The sequence below is a fragment of the Myotis daubentonii genome, chromosome 2, assembly GCF_963259705.1.
Source record: "Myotis daubentonii chromosome 2, mMyoDau2.1, whole genome shotgun sequence".
Classification (NCBI taxonomy): Eukaryota; Metazoa; Chordata; class Mammalia; order Chiroptera; family Vespertilionidae; genus Myotis; species Myotis daubentonii.
In genome coordinates, this window is record NC_081841.1 from 70,665,563 (window position 1) to 70,685,441 (window position 19,879).

General features: G+C 42.3%; 1 protein-coding gene across 1 annotated transcript in view; it reads right to left on the reverse strand.

Annotated features, from left to right (window-relative positions):
* The window catches only part of TSPAN8 (tetraspanin 8), a 32,326-nt gene extending 31,100 nt beyond the window's left edge, over nucleotides 1-1,226 (reverse strand). Inside the window, exon 1 of the mRNA XM_059683642.1 lies at nucleotides 1,025-1,226. Coding sequence (XP_059539625.1) covers nucleotides 1,025-1,084 — 60 coding nt within the window. The 5' untranslated portion in view covers nucleotides 1,085-1,226. The remainder of the gene's footprint in view (nucleotides 1-1,024) is intronic.
* Nucleotides 1,227-19,879: the final 18,653 nt, after the last annotated feature.

Consider the following 19,879-nt stretch of genomic DNA (forward strand, 5'->3'; position numbering starts at 1 on the left):
GTCTGTACAGTAAGACTGTATTCTTATAGTTATTGTTTAATTAAGTACATCATTAGTTTATTAGAACAGAAATGTACCAATATTTAAATTTACCAGCTGCCTGTTTACTACAGGTAACCAGGTAGAAAACAAAACCACAACTCTCTTCTGCTTATACTGCATTAGCCAGTTTTTAAATCAGTACACAAAATGATTTTTTCTTTTGAACAGTCTAAAATTGTGCCATCTATACTAAAAGTAATGTCAGTTTTCCTACATCCCTGCCTGCCCTTTACCTTATTGCCTTTCCATACCTTATTTTTCCATTTTCCAATGTTAGATTTCACTTATCAATTTATTTGCTATGTCTCATGTCAATAGACTTTTAAGGGAAACATAAGAACTTGCTAAAATACTAAACTTGTTGATTAAAAGGTGGGGAGATGACGCATCAAAATCCTAACTTTAAATTGCTGATACTAACCGAGTTGCTTAGTTTCACCTTTTCACGATTGAATACTTTTATTGTTTCCTTCTCAAGTTCTTTATGACCCATTGTTTCTTCTGCGGGTTTCTGAAAATAATCCTTTTCTCAGGCCTTTATCTTCTGACATCCCACCGTCCACCTGCTACAACCCCAGATGTAAAGGTTACGATTCAGGGGCTTGGGCTCCATCCAGATGGAATCAGATCAGAATTTTCCCACTGGGTCCTAACACCAGGGAGGCCTGCATGATATACAACTAAGAATAATTAGCCTTTAATTAAGGGGTATTTCTTTCCTCTGTGATTGTTTTGCAACAATATCAAAACATTTATAAAATGTTTATCCTCACAGATCCTGAGGTGCATTTTCTTGAGTCATTGGCTCCTTTTCAATTACTGAAATAACCAAAGAAAGAACAAACAAATCTAAACAAGTAAATGGAAAATACATTTTCCTCCTCCTCTTATTTCTCTAGTACAGAGCCTGCTCTCGTTTATGATATTTATATCAAGATCCCCTTTGTTGCATAAAATTGATAATTAAAAGAAAAACACTTACCCAGAACAAGAAGTTGAAGACAAACATAGAATATTTTAGACAGTTATTCACACCTGCCATGTCGGAAAAGGATCAGGAATCAGATGCTGAGAATTTAGCTGTTCGTTATAGGATTGTCCGGCAATGTGCTCAGGAGTAATTTGCCTGTGGAGAATTCTGTGCCCGTGGCTTCAGAGCAGAAATAGAAAGCAAAGAAGTGAGGGGGGCAGAGGAGGGGGGTTAATCTAGTTATTAAAGTGGATAAAAAATTAACCCACACATTTAAATATCTCAAGGGCTATCTCTAGGCGAGTATGTTCTTTTGCTTGTCATGGCTCTGGGGCACCAGGCCAGGATATTTATGGTCCTTTTTCAAAAACTGCCTCCTCTAAAGTAAACAGATATCAAGTTAAGGGAGTGGCACTGAACCCGGGAGAGAATGGCACAGTGATACTAGGTTGTTAGATTTCAGAAACCACAACCTGACTTGCCTGCCCTCTATTTTAACTATAAGGAAGGAAATAAGGCTGCGTTGCAGCTTTGAGATAAAGGGATATGGCGTCTCAACTCATTTTTGCATTGCATTTTTCTCAAGAATGCAAAATTTCTTTCAGGTGCAATAACATGCATTCAGAAATCTGCCTGATCTGAAGGCTTAGACATAGCAGCCTTTTATCCTTAACTGCAGAATAGTGGTAACAACCATTGCTTGTACCTGCCTTCCAAAGTTTCTCAATGTATTTCGAAACAATTTCATGGAGCTTCTTTAAATGCAGCGCAGTTTGGGGGAAGTGGGGAGGGAGAGGCTGCCCTGCCTGTCATAAGAACATTCCATTTTTATCTTTATTTCTTTATGATGTAAAAAGAAAAAAAAATTCTCAGGCGTCACTCTCTGACTCCCCTACTTGCATTCATTTTATAACGTGTAGCCATTCTGATAAGTCAGCTTGTTTTTAAGGTGGACACTGATAAGTTATGTCTATCAAAGTTCCTCACCACCAATTCAATTTCTGGATTCCGGGTCTTTTGGACAGAAAAAAAAAATTTCTTTTTTTTCAAAAAGAGAAGGTGGTCATAGTTCAATGACCATAGATTGTAGAGTTTGTTTCCAGTACTAATAGAAGGCAGCTGTGGCAGGTAAAGGCAGAGTTTTCTGACCTAATTAGGGAGGTGTGGACTGCTTTTGTGTAAACAATTTGGGTCATGCTAGTCTCCACATCCTGCCTCTAAAAAGAAGGATTCCCTGCCCCCACCCCTGAAATAAAAGAACCCTGTACTTCAAAAGGTTTTTTGAAAAGAATAATTCTTTAAAATCTTTGTTATGTTCTATACAATAAGCAAGCATGAACTCCTAAAAAATGTGAATAGTTAAAAGAATATTTTTCTAACTTTTACTGACATACAAAGATGCTTTTGAAACAATCCCAGTACTTGAGTATAAACATAATATGTTTTTCATGTATTAGTAGCAATAATATTTAGTGTCAAAAGCCAAATTTAGAACTAATATTAAAAAGTATTGCTTAACATTTAAATCACTAAAATTATTGGTGTTCTGTGCTGTTTCCTCCTAGAAAATGGAAATTATTTTGAAATTGCTATTGAGATATCAGTACATTTAGGATTATCCATGGCTAAAAGAAGAGAGAGTTTTTAACTGAATGAAAAACCAGCCCTGGCTGGTTTGGCTCACTGGATGGGGCGTCGGCCTGCGGACTGAAGGGTCCCGGGTTTGGTTCCGGTCGGGGGCATGTACCTGGGTTGTGGACACATCCCCAGTGGGGGGTGTGCAGGAGGCAGCTGATGGATGTTTCTCTCTCATCGATGTTTCTAACTCTCTGTCCCTCTCCCTTCCTCTCTGTAAAAAATCAATAAAATTATTTAAAAAAAAAAAGAAAAACCAAATGGATTTGGTTTTTATTTATCAAAAGAAACATACAATATAGGTTAAAATACTGTTTTGTTGACAACCATGTAATTGAGTGTCTACCAAATTTCAGTTTGGAATAGATGTTTTTTATAGGTGCTGAATCTCCTTTAAAAAATTATAGTCTTTAGTTTAAATCATAATTGAACTTTGAAACACAAAAATCAATGGATGTGTTTTTAAAGGAAAAGTACTCAATGTAATAGATTCCCCAGTCTAATTCAAAAATCTATATGAAACAGTTCACTCCCCTAAATTCTTATCCCAGTAAGTTTGAGAAGACACATTTGCCCAAGTTAAATACCATAGAATCATTTTACATTCCATCTTCTTTCTTGTCTCATATCCTATCATTTCACACAATCTGTTGAGCTTCTACAGTTTCTCCAAAATCTGTTTCTTCCACCTCATTCATTCACCACTGTCATTACTCAGCCTTTTGTCATCTCTTACGTGAACCATTTCAATAGTATCATAATTAGTTTCCCTATCCTACTTCTCTACACTCAGCACTCTAGAATTTTCTCTTTTGCTTTCCATAATTCTCTTTGTAGAATACTTACTGATCATGTAATTTTCCTGATTAGAAACCAAGCGAAGGATGCTTTCCTGCTACCTACTGGATAAATTTCAGGCTCAGAGTGATAGTGAAAGCACATGGCAGGCAGACCCCTACCCATCTCCCTGAACTTTGTCCTGCTCCGTTCTCCCCAGGCAGCCTCCACAAAAGTGTGTCACAGGACTAGAACACACGTTGGTATTTTATCCCTCTGCGCCACGGCATTCCTTCTACCTGGAATATCCTTTCCCACTTTCTCCACCTGGTGAGTTATTACAACCACTCCTCAGTGCTCAGTTCAAATGACACTTCACCTGTGGCACTTCCTTACCTACTCTGGGAAAACCTTGTTTCTCCATACTCATTCCCATTATAATTTGAAAAAAATAAAAAAAATAAAATAAAAAACCTTTAGTCTAAAATTGATATCCCTTATAACACTGATTTTCCTCTCTGCCCAATTTGATCTTTTATGCCTGAAAAACCAAAATCCTGACCTACTTATCTCTATACTGACAGCAGCTGACATTGGAGATGAAGGAATATATAACTGCAGCCAAGATTCCCAGAAAGTTCAACTAGGGACTCCTTCATAGAGTTATATGGAACTACCAACATGTTAGCCTTTCCCCATAAAAAAAAGTAAATATCAGGTACAGAAAAATAGTTTCTTAATTCAGGACTTGTCAAAACCTTAACTTGCTAACCGTTAAGAAGGTGACAAAGTACATAGCGATTTCCAAACAAATGTGCCTCAGAACATATTTTTGAAAAATATATTTTTGGACCAGTGTTATAGCACTTACTTATAGAAACACTAACCTATACCAACCCTCACACTTTATACATGAGAAATGAAGCTCAGAGGGATTGAGTAGCCCAAGTTCACAACACTGGTTATTGTCAGAGCGCTTTCCAGAAAGGAGGCCTCCTGGTGATCAGATCAGTATCCTTGCATCAACTATTTCTTGAGTTAAGTTCTAAGATTGTGAGTCAGTTATCAACTTAACTTATCTTGAGAAATTGTCTTAACCGATATTTAACAGTAGAAGGTTATAGTAGGGAGGGATTGGAGAGTGTTAGTAATAAATCTTAGACCCAGGGAAAGACCAAGCCAGGAAAGAGAGGCAATGGAGAGTGGGATATCACAAGAAATAACTATTAAAGGAAGGAGCAGAAGGAGAGTTTCAATAAATTTAGATAAAGTTTTCTTAATGCTTCCATCATGTCAATGACTATCACTCATAGGGAATGCACTAGGAAAAGCAGGACGAAGATGCAAGTCTGATTAATCGTGAAAACTCTATAAGAGGCAGTCTTATTAAACTGGGTTTTGATAGCAGTATGGGAACCCTGACAGGAAAAAGAGAGAGAGAGACTCCTTGTGCTCAGAGTAAAGAGCATGAATAGAACCATCCGATACCCTATGCAAACTGGCATTTTCTCTAAATCATAAGCAAATCAGGCTTATCTTTGAGACTTGAACTAGAAAGCAGGCATATATAGTGGTTTACATTTTCATCATGACATCATGTTTCCTTCTACTAGATACACCCAGTAATTCATTCAACAAATGTACTGAATGACTAATATACTCAAGGCACTATATACTAGGTACTGGAGATATAGCAGTTTAAAAAACAAGACAAAAATATTGTTATCTATGTACACAAATATATTGGGCAACAAGATTTCAGAAACAAAAATGTAACAATGAAGCTTCTGTTCCCAAAATCTAGTTACCCAATATATTTGTCTGTGGAGTAGGTACTGAAAAAAATCATGTGTTTTAGAGAAAATATTATTTTATGTACTAGAGGCCTGGTACACGAATTCATGGGGGGAGGGGCTGCACGAGGTTGGCTGGCTGGCCTTGCCCCCGATCAGGCTGGTTGGTCAGCTGGAGTGCATGTCTTACTGACTGGTTGTTCCAGTCATTCTGGTCGTTCTGGTCACTTGGCTTTTATCCTATATTAGAGGCCCAGTGCATGAAATTCATGGCCAGGGGAGGGTCCCTCAGCTCGCCTGCACCCTCTTGCAATCCAGGACCAATCTGGGACCCCTCAGGAGATGGCCGACTGCTGGTTTAGGCCCAATCCCTGGGGGACATCCCTCTCACAATTCAGGACTGCTGGTTTCTAAATGCTTGCCTGCCTGCCTGCCTGATCACCCCTAACCACTCTGCCTACCTGCCTGATCACCCCTAACTGCCTCTGCCTTGGCCCCTGCACCAGGGACTCAGGCTTTCCTCCTCTGGCTATCCGTAAGCACCCAGGACCCGGGCCAGCTTCACCCAGGCTGGCTGCAGGCACCTGGGACCCCGAGCGGCTTCGCCCAGCTTTGCCAGGAGGGACATTCAGAATGATGTCTGGAAGACATCCAGTCTATCCAGTCTAATCAGCATAATACCCTTTTATTAGTATCCTTATATAATAAAAGGCTAATATGCAAATTGTCTTCTCTACCAGGAGTTCAACCAGGGGGCAGGGCCAGCCAGCCAACCTCCCGTGTCCCCTCCCCCCTACCGGCACAGCTCGATCAGCTGCAATCGGGGCAGGCCGGCTGGACCCCACCCGTGCACAAATTCATGCACCGGGCCTCTAGTAGATAATAAAAGGCCAGCTACCAAAAGGGTGGAATGACCAGAATGACCAGAGACCAGAACATGGCCCCTCGCCCAGGCTGGCCCTGCCCCCCAGGGAGCGGTTAGGGGCGCTACTAGGCAACATGATAAGGTACGAGTTTGATGGGGGAAAGTCGAAGAAATAGCAGGGATGCTCTTAAAGGTCTGCAGGGTTGGGGTGGTCAGTCCGGAGTTGGTTTGGAGTGTGCTGGGGAAGGAAGAGAAAGATCCAATTGGAAAAAGGCTCAGCACAGCACCTTTCTCATTGCAAACAGGGACGGCGCCAGCCATGGATTGAATGGAGGTGGTTTCATGACTGTGCGGCAATACTCCCAAAACTTCACTGATTTCAAATAGTAAACACCTATCAACATCAAAGAACAGAAAAATCCTCTCCAACTAGAGACCCTGGATGTCACAACACGACTGAAGGAAACACCACTTAAGGAGGAACTAGAAAAATCGGAAGTATATGACCAGAGGATTGTGGGATTGTGGAGGATGCCTGGACGCCTACCGCTAGAACGTGAGCCTGTTATTGCACACGTAGATAGTCAGCCCTATAGTCCTCAGTCTCACAGTATTTGGACATGACTTCTGGCGGGAAATTATTTCAATTGAGGTTTGCTGTTCCCTTGTGGCGAGGAAGATCAGAATTAAAGGTTTCATTTGTTATCTTGGTTTGAAGTGAAGCGGAGGAAAATGAGATAGTGATGAGTAAGAAACTTTGGAGATGGTGAAGGGCAGTTTGTCCAGACTGTTGAGAGCTCAGAATTAAAGTTTAATTGGGATAGAAATCCTGCTAATAGCACCTGATGCCTGAAATCTGAGCATCCTACTTTTAGGTTTTCCAGTTCAAATTTTTGGAGACTGCCTATTAAAACATTCCTGGTTGGAAAGTGCAGAACACCACAACCCCTCACCCAGGCTGGCCCTGCCCCCAGGGAGTGATTAGGGGCGATCAGGCAGGCAGGCAAGTGGTTAGGGGTGATCAGGCAGGCAGGCAGAAGTGTTAGGGGCAATCAGGCAGGCAGGCAGAGTGCTTAGGGGTGATCAGGCAGGCAGGCAGAGTGCTTAGGGGTGATCAGGCAGGCAGAGGCAGTTAGGGGCAATCAGGCAAGCAGGCAGAGGCAGTTAGGGGCAATAGGCAGGCAGGCAAGTGGTTAGGGGTGATCAGGCAGTCAGGCAAGTGGGTAGGGGTGATCAGGCAGGCAGACAAGCAGTTAGGAGCCAGCGGTCCTGGATTGTAAGAGGCATGTCCAACTGCTGGTTTAGGCCCGATCCGCAAGGCCTAAACTGGCAGTCGGACATTCCCCAAAAGGTCCCGCATTGCGAGAGGGTACAGGCTGGGCTGAGGGAACACACACACACACACACACACACACACACACACGAATTTTGTGCACCAGCCCTCTAGTATATACATATATTGATGAAAGAAAACTTGTTGCCACTTGGATGTCAGACAAAGTTATTCACACTTGAAATTGCAAATATTCACATTTTTCTGTGAGGTACTATATGACAACAGGGTCTTGGGAGAGATATGGTCAAAGAAATGTGAAGTCAGAGCCTGCCACAGCAAAGTTAAAGGGTATGATACAAAAGTTTCACACTTTCATTCCTCCCAAATATTGTCCAGGTGTGTGTTTGAGGAAGAGATAAGATGGAAAACCATTCTTTCTACTCATTTGATCATTTGGAAATGTTGTAAAACCAGAAAGGGTTTTATGATTCAGATGAGAGGCTTCAGCCTTTAGGATCTGATCCACAATACTTCTATAGCTCTACCATGGTAATTTTCCATTTGAATTGAAACTCAATTTGAGAAGGTGAGAGGGATAAAAGGACAGGGTGACAAATAGACTGAAGAAACAGAACAACACAGAGAGGCTGCTTGCTTGTGACAGCCATGGGGGCTACCACACTTATCCAATGTTTGCCAAATCACTACCAAATCCCTCCAAGAGGAAGTTTTTATTTATAGACTAGAGGCCCAGTGCACGAATTTGTGCATCAGTGGAGTTCCTCGACCTGGCCTGTGGAATCGAGCCAAAACCGGTTCTCCGACATCCCCTGAGAGGTCCTGGATTGCAAGAGGATGCACAATCAGGGCCGGGAAGGGGCGCAGGAGCTTGACCAGCCAGGGAGGGATTGCAGGAGGGGGCCAGGGCATGTTGGGCCCATCTCGCTCAGTCCCTATTAGCAGACCCCAGCAGTAAGCTAACCTACCAGTTGGAGTGTCTGCTCCCTGGTGGTCAGTGCACATCATAGTGAGCATTTGAGCAGCCTTAGCAGATTATTAGCGTATTATGCTTTGATTGGTTGAATGGACAACCAGACGACTGGACACTTAGCATATTAGGCTTTCATTATATAGGACTAGAGGCCCAGTGCACAAAAATATGTGCACCCCAGGGGGGAGGGGTCCCTCAGCCCGGCCTGTGCCCTCTCTCAGTCTGGGACCCCTCGGGGGATGACCACCTGCTGGCTTAGGCCCACTTCCTGGGGGAATGGGCCTAAGCTGGCAGTCAGACATCACTATGGCAGCCCAGAAGCCATTGGGGGATGTCCACTTGCCAGCGGGGAGCAGGCCTAAGCTGCAGTCTGACATCCTTAGTGCTGCTGAGGAGGCGGGAGAGGCTCCCACCACCACCACTGTACTGGTAGCCTTCAGCCTGGCTTGTGGCTGAGCAGAGCTCCCCCTGTGGGAGCACACTGACCACCAGAGGGCAGCTCCTGCATTGAGTGTCTGCCCGCTGGTGGTCAGTGTTTTTCATAATGACCAGTCATTCCCAGTCTTTCTGCTGTTAGGGTCAATTTGCATATTACCCTTTTATTATATAGGAGTGCCTGGCCAGCCTGGGTGAGGGGCTGATGGCTATTTGCAGGCTGGCCACAGGCCCTTCAGGGTGGGGGTCCCTGCTGGGGTACCTAGCCAGCCTGGATGAGGGGCTGATGGCTGTTTGAAGGCTGGCCAAGCCCCCCAGCAGGGACCCTCACCCCATGAGGGTGAGGCCAACCTGGGTGAGTGGCTGATGGCTGTTTGCAGGCTGGCCACAGTCCCTTCAGGGTGGGGGTCCCCACTGGGGTGCCTGGCCAGCCTGGGTGAGGAGCTCATGGCTGTTTGCAGGCTGGCCACAGTCCCTTCAGGGTGGGGGTCCCCACTGGGGTGCTTGACCATCCTGGGTTAGGGGCTGAGGGCCGTTTGCAGTCTGGCCATAGCCCCTTCAAGGTGTGTGTGTGGGGGGGGGGGGTCCTGCTGGGGTGCATGGCCAGTCTGGATGAGGGGCTGAGAGCCATTTTCAGGCTGGCTAAGACCCCCAGCAGGGACCCTCACCCCATGAGGGTGTGGCCAGCCTGGGTGAAGGGCTGATGGCTGTTTGCAGGCTGGCCACAACCCCCAGCCACCCAAGCTCCCAGTGGAGGCTGGCTGGAAGCAGGTATCTGTGATTTATTTGTCTTCTATAATTGAAACTTTGTTGCCATGAATGGAGGCCACAGCCAGCTCAGGGAAGGCCTCCTGCTTGTGGCTCCCGCCTGCCATCTTGGTTGGGTTAATTTTCATATAGTCACTCTGATTGGCTGGTGAGTGTGGCTTAGGGCATAGCGAAGGTATGGTCAATTAGCATCTTTGTCTTTTATTAGTGTAGATTGCTGTCACTCTATACTTACGGGGGGGTTTTTATGGTATTGTGAATATTCCATTCATTGTCTCAAAGGCTGGTGGCAGTAGCAAAAAAAAGTGATGTTGAAGTTTCTCTTCCTTATGACTGTTCTTACGTGTGGTTATGTAAGTGCATGAGGTCATGTGAAGAAAAAGATCTGGTACTCCTGAGCATTTCTCATTTCGAAAAATAATTTTTCTTATTTTTGGAAAATTGAGGTTCTCACTTACAGTTTTTATGACCCTTTTTACAGGGACAGAGCCTTGGCTCATGTCCTCTAGTTCAATGCCAGCATCCCTGAGACCAACATTCTTCTTATGCTTTATTTGAACACACAGTCTATCCTTCCTACCCGGGATGCTTATGGAACCTGGCTCATAAAAACCTTCTGCATATTCCCACTGGGAGGGGAAGCATCTGGTATGAAAATGATCCCTCTCCTTCCTTAGGATATTTTGAAGATATAATATCTACTTGTAGTATTAATTCCAGCTCAAAAAACGTGTGGCTTGGAATAGTCATGAAGTAGCAATACAGTGTCTGTGAAGAATGGACTTCCAATAGTCTTCCTCTTTTATAGATATGCTTATTCTGAAATGTTCATCATTTGCACCTGGACATAAAGTTACTAATCATATAGGTCACATAAGGAAAAGTATGAAGGTGTGTACGAGAAAAAAAACGTAGACTTTAGATCACCCAAATCTATTGTTAAGAGTTTATCAGTAAAGACAGGCAAACAGTACAATGATTTCAAATGCAGTTTCTAGCCCTGATGGATTAAACATGCCCGTGAATTCTTATTAGGCTTCACTGCAGTGTTCACAGCCCTTTCATACTTGTAGCAGTTGCAGAAAGATGAGAAAGAGGCCAGCTCCTGGGTCAGGTCCTTGGCTCAGCAGCCCCTGAAAGTCAGCTTTGCCAGCCTTTCCTAAAGTGATCTGCTTCTTAGGACTGGTTCACCTTAAGTGATCTCACAGAAGCCAGACTGTCAATTTCTTTGTTTATCATGAGAAATGCACCCATCAAGCCTTCCAGCATAAGTTAGAGGCTGATCAGAAAATCTTCTCTCTCCCTGTAAGAAAGCAGCACAAAAGCCAGAGCATACACAGATGGTTTCTTGGAGGAGAAATTCAGTAGAAGAGTCAGTGAATGCATTGCCAAGATTTGATAGGCTGATGAGTCTAGAACCACACCAGGGATCCGAAAGCCAAACCCTCCAAACTGCACTCTCGATGGGGGCAGCATCCCCACTCCCACCCCCAAAATATCACTGACATGCCACCAAATTCTTTGTCCTGCTGGTTACCTTTGCTGAACTCTGTCCAGTCCATGTCTCCTCTGTGCTCACAGCCTCTCCCCAGACAAGGGGGCATGAAAATTGACTAGACATCCATTTAGGAGACTGTAATTACAATTCAGTCCTGCTCCAAGATCGCATTTTAATTGCATTTAAGATATTTTTTAATTTCTTCACGTAAACATGACTGCTCTCTTGGTCCGTTCCTATAGATTTTACTAGCTGATTTCTCAGAGGTCAATCTTATTTTCCTTTTCTCTAAATTGGAATGTGTGGCCACGTCCAGACTACAATACTTAACACAAAGATAAAGAATACAAAACAGAGCTTTGTAATCACCAGCCCAGGATCACTGGATTCTCCATTTTTGTGCTGAATATTTGCCTGGTTGTTTGCTTTTTGAGTTTGAAGTTTAAATGCCAACCTGCTTTTCTGTGAGTTCTCTCTGAATCAGCCCTTTGTTTGGTCAGTTCACAAGGTACACATGAGCTGCCAGGCATGGTTAGGCTCTGAGGTAATAGTTAAGAGGAAGGGAAGTGACTGAAGGCCACTAACACAGAATTTTTTTAAAAAAAGAAGAAGAAATGGAATAGGGTGGGGATGCTAATACTCTTATCAGACACCAACTGCTTAAACTGAAGGACTCAACAAAGTGTTACAATGAATTTAACACGGGCTTACCCTATGACTGGTCCAAAATAAACATGGACATTTTACTCATAATGTTAATTAGGATCTCACAAGTGACTAATTCTAAATTAGAAAGGTTTATTCATCCTCACACAGTGGGAATGTATTGCATGGCTATTCTGGTTCCCAGGGGGAAACAAAATAACAGGAAGTCACTGTAAAAGGTCATTGATCAGGAAATACCAAATTTCCACTTTGCACCTTTATAAGAAGCAACAAAATGTGCCCCAAATAAGCTGGCGAAAGGAGAAAAGTCAGACTCTGGTTTAAATTATTTTAAACCACTGAGAATACTATTTAGATTTCCTTGAGCGCTTGGAAGATCTAGTTCTTTCTTAATGTAAGAAGGCAAAAGAAACTGAAATATTCCAGGAAACCTGTGGCTTAGCACCTAAACCATAGTTCCAGAATCAAAAGGACCTGGCTACACTTTCTTCACTGTAATCCCACATAAATCGATCACCCTAAATTCAATTCATATCAAATAAGAGTATGTGTCTTTAAAAATACAATATTCACATGCAATCGTTTCAAAAACTGGGCACGAAATACACCATTTCTCCTAGAATTCTCTTCTAGATCCTTTCTTCCTTTATACTCAGCCACAAAACTGTCCTTCCCTGACTTTCTCAGTAATTCTTTTACTTATTAACACCCTGATTCATTCTGAAAGGCTTCATCCATAGGCCAACAGTGTGAGGAAATAAAAAATGTTTTCAATAAGCTACTTTGGGGATCACTGAAGTGCCTATGGGTAAAACAACGCAGAGGGGTTATTTTGCTTTGCACAATCATGCTGATCTCTAATTTTGCCTACACTAATCATTAAACCTTCAGAAAATATTCCAAAGGAGAACTTACCGATAATGTTTTTATTATGGAAAGGACCCAAACACTTTCTGCGTACTAATTTATTTATGCCATATTCATACTTGAGGTTTCAGAGAGCCAGGAATTCCCGTAAGTGCTCTGCTCTCTTTCCTCTCCACTCTTCATACTTCCTTAAATACATGAGTATGAAGAGGTATTGTTAAGCCAGAAAAACTGGCCTAGCCAAGGCCCCTCAAAAAGGAATGTGCAAATCTGGGAACACATTCCAGGATTTCCAGCTACCAGTACAGGGCTTGATGTATCGAAAATATCAGCCAGAAATGTCAAGTTTCTCGAGAATCACTGATTCTCAGACAATCCCCCAAGGAGCTTTCTGAGAAGGAAATAGTGCACAAAGCAATTCTCTGTTCAGTACAAGATTATGTCACTCCCAGGCTTTGAACCCCCTAATGGATTTCCATCACAATTAGAATGAAATCCGAAGCCACACAATCTGGGCCCTTGGCTGCCTCACTGGCCTCCTTTCCTCCCACTTTCCCCTCACTCAAGCTGCGCCAGCCACAGCCACAGTGAACTCCGTGCTGGTCCTTGGAGTTGCCGAATGTATTCCCATCTCAGGGTCTTCCCATTTCCTCTTCTCTCTCTGGAATTCTCTTCATCTGTAGAGCTAGATGGTTTATCCTCTCCATTCATTGTATTACATGTTTTTGTATTACATATTTTGTAATACATTGATTTACTTGTATTATCTGCTTCCTTTCTGGAATGTAAACTTTAGGACATCAGGAACATTTTCTATGTTGTTCACTGCCATATCCCCAGAGCTCAGAATGTAGTAGGTGTTCAATAAATATTTATTGAATGAATGACTAAATAGCAAGTTACCTGAATATACCACCTAATGCATTTTTAAAATAACAACAAAGAGCATCCGTTTGTGTTCACCATTATATTGCTATTGCCTGTGCCAGTGACTGGCAGATTATAACCGCTATATGTGCTAGAATATAGCACTGCAAGATAAAAATAAAGTCCAGGCTGCTTTCACAGACTTTATAGTCTGCCAAATTGAGATAGCAAACAAACACACAAACAAATATGCAGGAAAAGAAACCAGAAGGGGGAAAAAAGGCAGGATACTGTCTACAAAGTAACTGAGGGAACTATTTCACATTAAATGAAACTCTGACAGGGTAACACTTAAATTGAGTACTGCACCTGGGTCAAATCATGGGGAAACACTTAACAAACCTAAATTCAGGGCATTCTACAAAATAACTGGCCTAAAACATGTAAAGCATTACGGTCATGAATGTTAAGGAAAGACTAGGGAATTATTCCTTACTCAAAGAGCTAGAGAAAGACACAGCAACTTGGTGAAAGGCATGATCCTAAATCAGATCCTTTATATAAGAGATGCTACTGGCCAAATTAATGAACATGAATGGGTCTCCAAACAAAACTACATGAGGATTATTTATATACTTTCTGTAATTTTGAGATTATTTAGAATAAAAATAAATGGCTGCTGATGGGGGCGAAAATGAGGGACAGAAAAGTTAAATAACTTTCCCAAGGTCCCAAAGTAAGTGACAAAGCCTGGATGTGAACTCGGGAAGGCTAACTCCAAACCATGTGTCTTCAACCACTCTGCATGCTGTTTCTATCAAATAGGGCATGTAAGTGCTTAGCATAGTGCCTCATGCAAAGTAAGCTCTCAAGTGATATTCATTATTATTATTAAAAATTAATACACTGAATAAATAAATATTACATGTCCTGCATGATAAGAAAGCAAAAACCAGGGTAACATAATTCCAGACAAAAGTAACCGGTAGTACAAAGGCCCTAAGGTGAGCACAAACTTGGCATGTTGGAGGGGAAAGGTTGGTGTGCACACACTACAAAGTGTTATGGGGAGCGTGGTTTGAGGTGAGATCAGAGGAAGTTCTTCAGGTCCTATCCTGTAGAGAGAGCTGTAAGCTAGGGAAATGAGAATGAAGCGCTCATTTAAGTGTGACTGGAAGTATAGGCAGGTGTTATAAGCTGAATCGTGCCTGCCCCTGATTCATTTGAATATGATATCAGCAAGATATTGAAGTAGGAGGCCCTAGGCCATGCGGCCCACAAACACACCAATTAAGCAACAATTCATGGGAAGATTTCCTTTATGAGAAATCTAGAAACTAGTGAAAGGTTCCTAAACATGAAAAAGGTTCCTAAACACAAAAAGAGATTGATTAGCCAGTAAGGAGATTCAGGACACTCTTTCCCTAGAGTCCCTCCCTCTGATGCAAAGCCATGCGATTAGAAAGAGATCTCCTGGCACCCAACTCTCCCAGGAGAGGGAAGGGTTTAGCTTGCCTATCCAGTGCTCCAACTGCTCTGAGGAGCCTCCCCAGAGAATTAACCTCAGTCTTGCCAGTTTGGGAACTTGGATGCGTCACCACAGTCTAGCAGCCTAAGAGAAAATGGAGACAGCAACTTGGGCCCACAGACACATAGCCCCACCTCCTGTTCAGCATAGACTGAGCAAATAAAAAACCTCCAGCCCTCAGCTTTCCTGGGGAAAGAGGAGAGCCATGTACAGAGCACACCAACTTCTCTGAGGGGCTCCCCAGAAGACTGACCTCTGCCCTGCCTGTCTTGGAGCTCAGACAGGTTAGCCAACCATAGTCTAGCAGCTTGTTACCCCCAAGGCACAGGCAACAAAAACAAACAAACAAACAAACAAACAGGTGGAATTACAACAAACTGAAAACCTCCTGCACAGCAAAGAAAACAATCAACAGAGTAAAAAAATATTGTACAGAAGGAGAGAAAAAGTTTGTAAACCATATAGCTGATAAGGAATTAATATTCAAAACATATAAGAAGTTCATACAACTCAACAAAAAACTAATAACCCAATTATAAAAATGGGCTAAGGATTTTAATAAACATTTTTCCTATAAGACATGCAAATGGCCAACAGATATATGAAAAAAATTGCTTATTGTCACTAATCATGAGGGAAATGCAAATCAAAACCACAATGAGATATCACCTTATATATGTCAGGATAGCTATTACTAAGAAAAAAAATGTTGGTGAGGATATGTAGAAATTAGAACCCTTGTACATTGTCAGTAGGCATGCAAATGTGCAGCCACTATGGAAAACAATATTACAGTTCCTCAAAAAATTAAAAATAAAACTACCATATGATCCAGCAATCCCACTTCTGTATATAAGTATACCTAAAACAATTGAAATTAGGTTCTTACTAAGATTTCTACATTCCCAAGTTCATTGAAGCACTATTTACAATGGCTAGGATGTGGAAACAACCTAAACTTTGATCAGCAGATGAATAAATAAAGAAAATGTGGTATAAATACAAAATGAAATACCACTCAGCCTTAAAAATGGAAATTGTGCAATATGTGACAACATCAATAAATTTTGAGGACATTATGCTAAGTGAAATGAGCCAGTCACAGAAAGACAAGCACTGCATTATTCCACTTATTTGAGGTATCAGAAACAATCAAATCTATAAAATCAAAGACCAGAATATTGGTTGCCAGGGTGATGAGAGAGGGGGAAGTGGGGGGTTATTTATTAACAAGTATAAAGTTTCCCTTAAGTAAGATAAAGTAAGCTCTAGGGATGTGTTTTACAATTTTGTACCTATCCTATATACTAAAGAGGTAATATGCAAATTACCCTCACACCCTCACAAGATGGCTGCCTATGACCAGGCCAGCAGGGGGGTTAGTGAGGGCCAACCAAACGACTGAGCAGCAGGCTGCATAGGACAACCAGGCCGGCAGGGGGGCTGTGAGGGGCGACCAGGCCAGCAGAAGGGGGCAGTTGGGGGCAACCAGGCTGGCAGGGGACCAGTTAGGGGCGATCAGGCAGGCAGGCAGGTCAGCAGTTAGGAGCCAGCAGTCCCAGATTGCGAGAGGGATGTCCGACTGCGGGTTTAGGCCTAAACCAGCAGTCGGACATCCCCTGAGGGGGTCCGGAATTGGAGAGGGTGCAGGCCGGGCTGAGGGACCCCTCCCCCCGCTGCATAAATTTCGTGCACCGGGCCTCTAGTAGTAAAATAATAGGTAAATAAATGAAATGTGTCTATATTTGGACACAGGGTCTTTAAAAAGATAAAATTAGGTCATTAATGTTGACCCTAATCCAATAAGATTAATGTCCTTTGGGGAAGAGGAAATTAGGACACAGACACAAAGAGGAAAGACCACGTGAAGACATAGAAAGAAGACAGCCACCTATAAGCCAAAGTTAGAGGCCTGCTGACAACTTGAACTCAGACTTCTAACCTCCAGAATTTTAAGACTAATTTCTGCTGTTTAAGTCACCCAGTCTGTGGTACTTTCATATGATGGCCCTAACAAATTAGTACAGAAGGTTTTAAGCAATTAAAGTGACATAATGAAGTCACTTAGGCAGAAAATGATGGTAGTTGGTCTAAGGTGATAGTTGTGCAGAGGAAGTGAAGTGACTGGATTCAAGACAGCTTTAGAAGAGGAATCAACATTGAGGATGGGAGAAATAGAGGGACATGGAAGCCACCCAGACGGCAGCATGAACAACTTGTAGACAGTGAGCTACTAGATGCAGGAAACCAGGGGAGGAGAAGTTCTTACAATTTGAGATCACCTATCAGACACTCAAGTGGAGATGTTAGGTGAACAGTTGAATATATAAATCTGGAATTGATATATAAATCTGGGCATCCTTGCTACATAGATGTTTAAAAACAAAGTACTCTGTAAGATTCCCTAAAGAGAAGAAGGCATGGATAGTTAACATCAGAATCCTGACCCAGTTCCTGCAGCATGTCAAATTTTAAGGCTTAACAGTGAAGTAGATAAGACTGACAAGCAGTTAAAAGAGAGTTAAGGGGAAAACTAACAAAGTAGTGTCCATGAATCAAGGGGGCAAAAGTGTCTTAAGAAGAGAGTGGGACAGCTTCCAAGTGCTGTTGAGAGGTCTATTGAGTTGAGAACTCTCAGTCACCACTGGTGTGGGCAATATGAACATTACTGCTATCAAAGAGAAACCAGTCAGTCACATGGCGAGAACAGAGTCCAAATGGAAAGGGTTGAAGAAGAAACACAAAACATGAAGGTGAAATCACTTACTTTAGGCAAATACTTTAAGTGTCACTGGAAAGGGAAGCACTCAGTATATGGAAGCTGCGATAAAATATAGTTCCAATGGAAATTTCAGAAGGATCTGGAAATTTGACCCCATATTAATTAAATGGAAGGGCTTCTGACCATTTGTACAGTTAAGATTATGAGGCTGTATCATCTAGAATTAAACTGTTCATTGATTCTATGAAAATCTATAGGAAATCATAAATGTAGATTACAGCTTAGAAAGTGGTCATGTAAAACAGAAAAAAAAAATGGAAATGTAGGGTGTAAATGAACATTCCACAGGACTCTTTTGAGGAATTAAAGGTTAATTTTATTCTGGTCTGATTTGCAAATCAGAGAACATAGCCTTTGGCATGAACCAAGGACATGCTTTAAGATGGGAAGAATAAGGCAAGTGTTTTCAAAGTGAGGGTCAAAGGGATAAGTTGCTAGGAAAATAGGACTGTCCCAATTATGCCCCAATTAATTAATTATCTGTCTAGATTTAGTGGGACATATGCAGGTGACCAGGGGCCAATAATAACAGCCTATCCCCTGGTACTTCAACATTTAGACAGCTGAGCCGAACCGGAAATCATGAACACACAAGACAGAATTAGCATGCAATCACACAAGGTTTATTTACCTATTCCTAGTGGGTCCTAGGCTCCAGCAAAGGCCACCTGGCGATTCACACCAAAAGACAGACGACGAAGACAGAGACAGACAGGAGGCTGCAGTTGGTTCAGGCTCACACAGCAGAGCAGTCAGTCAGGGGCTTGTCTCAAAGAGTGACATGGAGTCCTCCTCTCTTCAGGCAGGTGTTATCGACTGAAGAAAATCTGGTGCTTATATAGCCAGTAATAAACAACTTGTGTCTTATCAGTGTGGGCCAGACAGTGTGCCTTATGCTAGGAGCAGGGTGTTTACGCTTTAAGGCTTAGGGCATTCACATCAAGACAGTGGGGTGTTCACCACATTTTGGAAGTTACAGAGTATTGGGGGTCTTCACACAGCAAACATTTCACACATTAATTATTTCACACAATAATTATTTCCACACATAAGAGGGGTTTCCTTATGACGATAACATTATTATAACAAAGACCATAAACTTTTCATTCATTTTTGGATTGGTGGAGGTAACTGGGCTCTCAAGGGTCATCTCACTCAGTGGTCAGCAAGCGAGGTTACAAGATGAGGACAGTGAATAGTTTCAGTTCACTCATGGTCAGTAGATAGAGTCAGGGGATATGGCCAACAGTTGGAGTCATAAGACATAGTCAGCAGGGGAAGAGGATTATGAATGCCAGAGACTAATGCCTCAGTTTCCCGTGAAGTCTGGTAAGACAAGTTATGTGGTGAACTGAAAAATGCAAGGAATGCAGTTCTTTAGGTAGACAGATTCAGAGTTTAAACTGCAAAATGATCTAGTCACTCCAGCAGGGTCAGAGACCAAATTGCAGTAGGGTTTAGATATTAGATCACAAAATTATGATATTAGAAACATCAAGGGTTTCTTGTCTTGGATAATAACAACCTATAGACCCTTAGGCAAATCTCTCTAAAATGCTTCAGTAACTAGAAACTGTACCTTCCACAATAGATATTAAAAACTATTACACATTTCCCAACTCTATCTGCTGACCATGTCAACTGAAACTACCCATTGTTCTCATGCTACAACCTCACTTGCCGACCACTGAGTCAGAAGACTCTTAAAAGTCCAGTTGCCCCCACCAATCCAAAAATGAATGATGTAAGTTTATGATCTCATTTCCTAGCAACTCATCCCATTGACTCTCACTTTTAAAACACTTGCCTAGCCCTAGCTGGTTTGGCTCATTGGATAGAGCATTGGCCTGCAAACTGAAGGGTCCCGGGTTTGATTCCGGACAAGGGCACGTGCCTAGGTTGCAGGCTCGATCCTCAGTAGGGGGCGTGCAGGAGGTGGCTGATCAATGTTTCTCTCATATCATTAATGTTTCTATCTCTCTCGCCCTCCCCCTTCCTCTCTGAAATCAAGAGAAATATATTAATAAATAAATAAATAAATAAATAAATAAATAAATAAATAAATAAATAAATAACACCTGCCTTATTGCATTAGTAAATCCAACCAAATTTTTAAAGC